At 41.1% G+C, this 7,034-nt stretch overlaps 1 protein-coding gene across 3 annotated transcripts in view; it reads right to left on the reverse strand.

Annotated features, from left to right (window-relative positions):
* P4HA1 (prolyl 4-hydroxylase subunit alpha 1) overlaps nucleotides 1–7,034 on the reverse strand; it is a 33,626-nt gene that overhangs the window by 4,135 nt on the left and 22,457 nt on the right. For 2 of the 3 annotated variants that reach the window (XM_018571399.1, XM_018571398.1), the window contains exons 10-11: nucleotides 3,180–3,233; nucleotides 587–652 (exon numbers count right to left, since the gene is read on the reverse strand). In XM_018571399.1, coding sequence (XP_018426901.1) covers nucleotides 587–652; nucleotides 3,180–3,233 — 120 coding nt within the window. Of the gene's footprint in view, nucleotides 1–586; nucleotides 653–3,061; nucleotides 3,116–3,179; nucleotides 3,234–7,034 lie in introns of all 3 variants that reach the window. The other variant, XM_018571400.1, reaches the window with a different exon arrangement.

Consider the following 7,034-nt stretch of genomic DNA (forward strand, 5'->3'; position numbering starts at 1 on the left):
TTTTATCCCCCTGCATAATAAAAACACATGTCAGATGTACCTACATATGAAAATGACAACTGGACCACATGTTCGGTATTGCTGCGTACGCCAGAGAGCAATATTTCTAGGGACATTATTCTCGGCTAACTCTAAATTGATGACCTGTAAAAGGTTTTGAAGTGTTACCTATAGACCATGTTGGGTACTGTAGTTTTTTGCCATTTTATGGGCACATGCAATTTGGAATCGTGATATGTTTGGGATCTATTTACTCGTCACAAGCTCAAATTACCTCCCCCACCCATCCCAAATGGGATGGGTGGGGGAGGTAATTTTCAGGTCTAAAAATTTGAATTTTAATGTGCACAAAAAAGAAAAAAATTGTGAAAACTGATTTGGCAGGGAAAAGGTTAAACTCTACTTGGGGCATGTGGCAAGATTTACAAACATCTCCATGTAAAATGCCAACTAATACGACCTCTTATAAAAAAAGTTAGAGCAAAACATGCTTACATCCATCAGATTTAACAATGATGTTTGACTTTAGCAGGCAACAACTGATGACACACCAATATAATGGTCTATTATTCTGCATAAAACTTACATAAAACAACCACGTAGCGATTCTGTTGCCTGTACCAAGCTCTTTGAATGCATCAGGTTCATCTTTCTGTGGAATAACAGAAGGAACATTTAGTGTAACACCTTTGTAAAAACAAAAACATCCAAACAACGTGCATTGTTCTGTTCATCAGGAGATCAGTTACTTAAATGTGTTAATGTCATTCTGAGACCATACAATCACAATTATCAGTTATTGGAAGGCATTCAGTTTATAACAATGCAGAAACATGCTCAGACACAGCATTCGTAGAACAATCGCTGATCACGTTTTACAAGAAAGGTACAGATCTTCTCATTTGAAAAATCTCTGGGGCTTTGCGGCGAACCCACAAATTTCATGCTGCAAAACCACCAGAAGAACCATCAAGTGCAGTAATAAAAAATGAAACATCCCTGTTAAAGTGAAGCTCCAGGCAAATATAAACCCTACAGTCCAACTGATGTAAATGCATTTAAAAAAGCTGCAAGCATAATATTTTGTCCTATTAGCGCTGTATAATCTCATGCATGGCGATATCAGCCATACTTACACACAATAAGGCTGATTTACTAAAGGAATTTTGAATATTCATACAATAAATTGTGTGAATACTCACTTCCACTATCCAACCGCATTGTTTTTCCCCCCACTGCAGTGGCAAGGTATACGGAGGTTAAATACTTCTAAGTGGGCAAGGTACAGGTTCTCTTTTAGAATCTTTGCTGAATGCTTTGTAAATATCTGTACATGCACTAGTCCTAAGGCCCCAGTAACACGGGGCTTTAGGTTGCAGCTGGGGGTTCCTGCGGCACAGATCTATGGATTTTAAGGGCAGGAATCCCAGGTGTGTCCGTACAGATGCAGCCACTGTGCCCGTCCAAGTTCACAAAAGAAAATAATGGTGTCTTCCTTTTTGTTGTTCTATAGGATGGGTGTGTCAATCATAAGAGTGTCCAAAAGACAGGTATTGTGACACACACAAACACTTTAACTAATTGCATTGCTAGCTGGAGTTGCAATTTAAGTACTATGGTATTGCTGTTCATCAAGATTCTTATGGTGATTTGACATATTCTGCCAAAACAAATGATTAGGGCTGGTAATGATTACAATTTTCCTGTTCGATTAATCGAATAGTTTTTTTAATCAATTATAACGCACATACAGATCCAACTACATTGGCCTATACACATACAGCACAGCAATGAAGTAATAAAATGAACTAGGATCACACTAATCCAGCACGTTATTAATCTCACGTGCCCCACTCAATATGGCCGCCGCTTGAGTGGGGCAACTCAGAATAATAACGTGCTGGATTAGTGTGATCCTAGTTCATTTTATTACTTCATTGCTGTGCTGTATGTGTATAGTCCAATGCCAGGGATCCCAACCTGAAATAAGCAATTTCAGGGAGGTGTCCCTCATTTTAGGGAGGTGCTCTCTCCCCCCCCCATCCGCAGAGGGGGGGCTAGGAGAGAGCACCCCCCTGAAATGATGGCAGATAGCAAAGAAGCTATTGCTTCCTGTGCTATCTGCAGACTTTTGTTTTTAGTATTCTGCCAGTTGCAGTTGTCAGAATAAAAAATAAACAAAAAAAGGCATAAGAATGCATAGCTAGATTCCTATTGGCTATTTCACTTTGCAATAGCCTATAGCAAACTATCTAATGCACCCGCCCCCTGCTGCTTTCAAATCACCAGAAGAGGACCTGATAGAAAAATTCAGGTCCCCCTCTGCTGATTGACAGCAGCAGTGGGCGGGTGCATTAACTAGTTTGCTATTGGCAATTGCAAAGTGCAATAGCCAAAAGGAATCTAGCTATGCAATTGTATGCCCTTCTTTTCTGACTGACGGTCAGGCCGCGGCTCCCGATGTCAGAAAAGAAAAGAAAAAACGATCGCAGGGAAAGGTTTAATCTGCTCGATTGAGCAGATTAAACCTTTCCGGTAAAAAGTGTTTCTCTCCCGGTCGGCCGGGAGAGTTGGGATGTGTACTCACCGGCCCACGCAGCTCCATCGGGTAACGAAGGGAAGCGGGGGAGGAGTCCAGTGACGACACAGACGTCACCGGACTCCTCCCCCCTTCCCTTCGTTAGCCAACAGCCACTTGGGGAAGGGGGGAGGAGTCCGGTGACGTCGATGTCCGTGACGTCACCGGATCTCCGACGGAAGACCCGGAAGCCGGCGGAGAGGTGAGTAGGGATCAAAAGAACTTTGAGCGATCAAAAAAATGTACGATTAATCGAGGGATTAATCGTTAATTTTCGCAGCCCTACAAATGATGTTATGAATGGTACATTTAAAGGTTGGACACACACATATTGCTGAATCCCGGAACCAGCACATTCACCAGCTCTGTATATTGCACACTGCCTTCACTCCACTAAAAGGAAGGGCACATGTGCACTAGGACATATTTCTTGCAAAGCACAAAGGCGATAGTGCTGCTTTCCGTGACCAGTGTATTACTTGCCCGTGCAAAGTCAAAGTGGGGTTCATACTGTCCTCCCATTCCATAATTTGCCACCTGAAAGAGACAAGAGACAATGCATTGTAGTATTCATCTGTTAACTGGGAAAAGAGGGACTTACCCTTCCAAAATCAAAATGGGGCTCATACTGCCCTCCAACACCATAGTTGGCCACCTGTGAGAATCAGAATACAGTGCAGAATAAGAGAGAAGATCCTATAACTGTACAGAGAGTCTGTACAACAACAAAAAGACAACCTTTCTCTCAGCGGTCGTTCTTCAATTTTATTTAGAAGGAGACTTGTAAAGGAATATAAACACTGATATGCAAGCTACAAGACCAATATACTTCTTTTATCATTAGGTTTTGCGGTTGTTAGTACTCTGGCCGTGAAGCACTGGGGATCTGGGTCTGATCCCTCATAAGATATTTACATATTGTATGTTTTCCCCAAATTTATGTGCATTTCCTAGCACAAATTTTTGTTTTTCACTCAAACTGGCCCTATTATCTCTGTATCATTATGTTAAAGTGACATTAAACACTCAGATTTTTTAACATAAACCAATACTGTAATGTGTGCCTTACTGTATGGTATTTTCACTTCTCTTTGCTGCTCTTCCTTTTAAATCCTCATGTCTTCTCATGCTTGGGGAGAACTTCCCTTTGCAGCTGACTGCCTCTTCCTGTAGTGCTGGCTCAGGTTGCAAACCTATACACAGACACCATGTAGCCATTCCAGAGACAAGGCAGTCTGCTGCAAAACAGAAGTTCTGCCAAGCATGAGAAGAGATACAGATTTAAAAGGAAGAGCAGCAAAGAGAAGGGAAACAACCATGGATTACAGTAAGGCGCACATTACAGTATTGTTTTATGTTAAAAAATCTGAGGGTTTAAAGTCACTTTAAGGAAAATATGTCCAAAGTATTAACGGCAAATGCTCTCTGGGAAAGGGTCAGTGCTAGACAAACTACTAAGTGACATGAAAACTATTCTACATAGACGCTACATGTTGACCTGCTATTCTATATTGTAGATCACTCACGAACTACGTATTTTATCAATTTTTTAACAAATTGCACAAGCAGCAATGAAGATAAAAAGGTAGAGAAGATCTTTTGCTAAACATTTAGACATCAATACAAAAAATAATTGATCATTGATAAGAGAACTCTCAGCCTGTCTACATTTAGTTGTTTGCTAAGAGCAGAGTACAGCTTTACATCTTCATATTCAGCTACGAAAGCCCATTGTAATAAACATGCAATGCAGCACTTGGTTAGTGGCTGGAGACAGGCTTCTCCTCCGTGTCGAGACTTGCCACCCTTTTGTGTATTCAGTCTAGTATCAGCTGTTCTGCTCACATTCTTGCCAGTACTCAGTGTTGTGTGGTTACTTTTACTTATTAGCATGTGACAAGTTTTTTTGTTTTTTTTGTTTAACATTATTATTCTTTTTATTTATACCAAACACTTGTCTGGTCCTTTACAGCATAATATGAATCCTTCATTTTGTAGCAGCTGGACAGTGATTAGGAGGTGCACCGAAATGGACATTTTAAAACCGAAATAAAAAAAATCGTCAGGCCGAAACCAAAAATGTTTATTTAAAATCTTTTCAAAATTGTTAAATATTTTGTTATTTATGTTTATAAACTGTAATTTTTTTATATTTATTTATTAATTTTTTATTAAATCTTTTACTTTACTTTTAGGGGCTTTGGGGAAATATTAGGGGTCTAAACCACCGATATTTCCCTTTTAAAATAGAAAAAGAGATTGACACAAAGGCCTCTCTCTTTTTCTGTATCCCCTGTGTTCAATGAACAGGAATCCTCTATGAGTGTTCCTGTTCATTCATAACATGAGAACAGAGTATGTTTTACTATATTCACAATTATGAATGAACAGGAGGTGATATAGACCACTTCCATTCATTCATAATTGAGGATATAGTACACATACCATGTCCTCAATTATCTACAAACACTCAGCGATCACTGATCTCTGAGTGTTTGTACCTTGCGCTCCTCTCTGACACGCTGTCACAGGAGGTTGATCGAGCGGTGCAGGGAGGAGAGCTCAGCCACCTGTGGCAGTGCGGCTGTCTCCGCCCCCACACACCGCTCTGCCGGACTGTGATAAGAGGCTGAGCGGTGTGGGAGGAGAGGTGTCGGCCACTCACAACACTCCCCCCGCAGTGCTCGGCCGGCTGTCACACTTTCTCTCCTCCCCGCTGGGACACAGAGCAGCGCCCAGCGGGGATGAAAGAAAACAGGCATGCGCCGATGTTTGGGCAGGAAAATGGCACTACTCTGCAGTTAGCCAAAAGTGCCATTTTCGGCCGATATGTTTCGGCGGCAGATATATCGGTGCATTCCTAGTGATAATATTTCATCCCTAGTGATAATATTTATCAACTTGGGAGTGTATATCCACATGTCACGTGGCCAGATTTACTCAAACTGGCTTGTTAATGGATCATTCTCAGCATATTTTCTGCATGAAAGAACGGTACCAGGACATTGATTAAACATGTAGTAGTATTAGGCTCCTACATTAAATACCTAAAATGAAGGCAGCAATATGACTGGTACCCAGTTAGTATATAGCAAGTGTGAAGAGATTATTGTACTTCATCACATTTTTACCTTCACAACATTTATTTGACTTTTCAGCCTTTAAATCGTGTAACGCTTACATATTCCCAACATTGTATAATATTGTAATATACTTGCCTTTCCTCCCACGCGGCTCCAGCAGGTGGCACTGCCTACCTACCACTCACCATGCAGCGTCATAGAGTTCTGCCTTCTGTGTCAGTTTAAGCCCTGGGATTCATTTCCCCAGCGTTAGTGCATTGAACATGCTGGCATATAGCAGTTGAACCTGCTCTCCATCCTGAAGCATATAACTACTTTATTGTTCTCCATACTGAAGTTCTAGCTACATACAACACTTTTTATCCTGAATTATCTGCAATTCGCTCTCCATCTTGTAGTATGTTGCTGCTTGTACCCACATCTTGCTAAAATTAATAGAGACCTCCTGCAGTCACTTCAGCCATTAACCTCAGCCCAGCTTCTGACCAGTATCCTGCAGCAACTGTCTTTAGTCCTCAGCACAGCTGCCAACGTAACATAATTACTCTGTGCTCATCCCACTCAGTGACACTAGCTTCAACCATCTTAACCGCAAGTATACTTTTCCTCGCTATTACTTCCGTCTGTCACATGAACTCAGTGTTGAAAGACGTGAAGAAAATGGTTGCTAGTGCTAGAGGGATTTACAAATCCATGTTCCAGGTCCTTGAAAAAGGTGTCAAAAAGACGGGACTTGCTGAGTACGATTCAGAGATTCCTTTGAAGATTGTTAGCCAACTCCTCCCCCTTCTCCCCATAGCTATTATTTTTAAAAAATATTTCTAACTATATATTTAATATTTTTCTTAGTTTTGTTTGAGAAAATAAAAATGCACAAAAAACTATTTGCAAATAGCTTTGCAATGCTTTCAAACAAACACAAAAAATAAAAATTTAGTTTTAGTTCCATTAAAAACTGGACAAAATGATAGAATGAAATGTATACTTTTGGGTTGTTTTGTTTACACATCCTTTTGTGTACAGACTGCATATATTTTTTTTAATGCAAAACACTTACAAAATACCTATTTGTTCTAAAAATAATTTTAAAAACCCACAGTATTTTTCTTTCTATTAAGGACATTGCTGTATAAACAGGCCCATAGCACAGGGGCGTATCTGCCGCGAGGCAAACAAGGCGTTTGCCTGGAGCGGCAGATTCGCTGAGGGCGGCACCGGGCCAATTGGAGAAGGGTTACAGACCTGGATGTGATGCCCTCGTGATGCGGAAGACGGCTTGGGGTGGTGTGCAGACGGCGGGCGTCTTCGTTGTGTCATCATTGGTAAGTATGTAAGCCCCGGGGGTCCGTGAATCATCGGCAGGTCAGTCCGGG

Source organism: Nanorana parkeri, unplaced genomic scaffold (genome assembly GCF_000935625.1).
Source record: "Nanorana parkeri isolate BGI_ZX_2015 unplaced genomic scaffold, ASM93562v1 scaffold1750, whole genome shotgun sequence".
In the NCBI taxonomy this organism is placed as follows: domain Eukaryota; kingdom Metazoa; phylum Chordata; class Amphibia; order Anura; family Dicroglossidae; genus Nanorana; species Nanorana parkeri.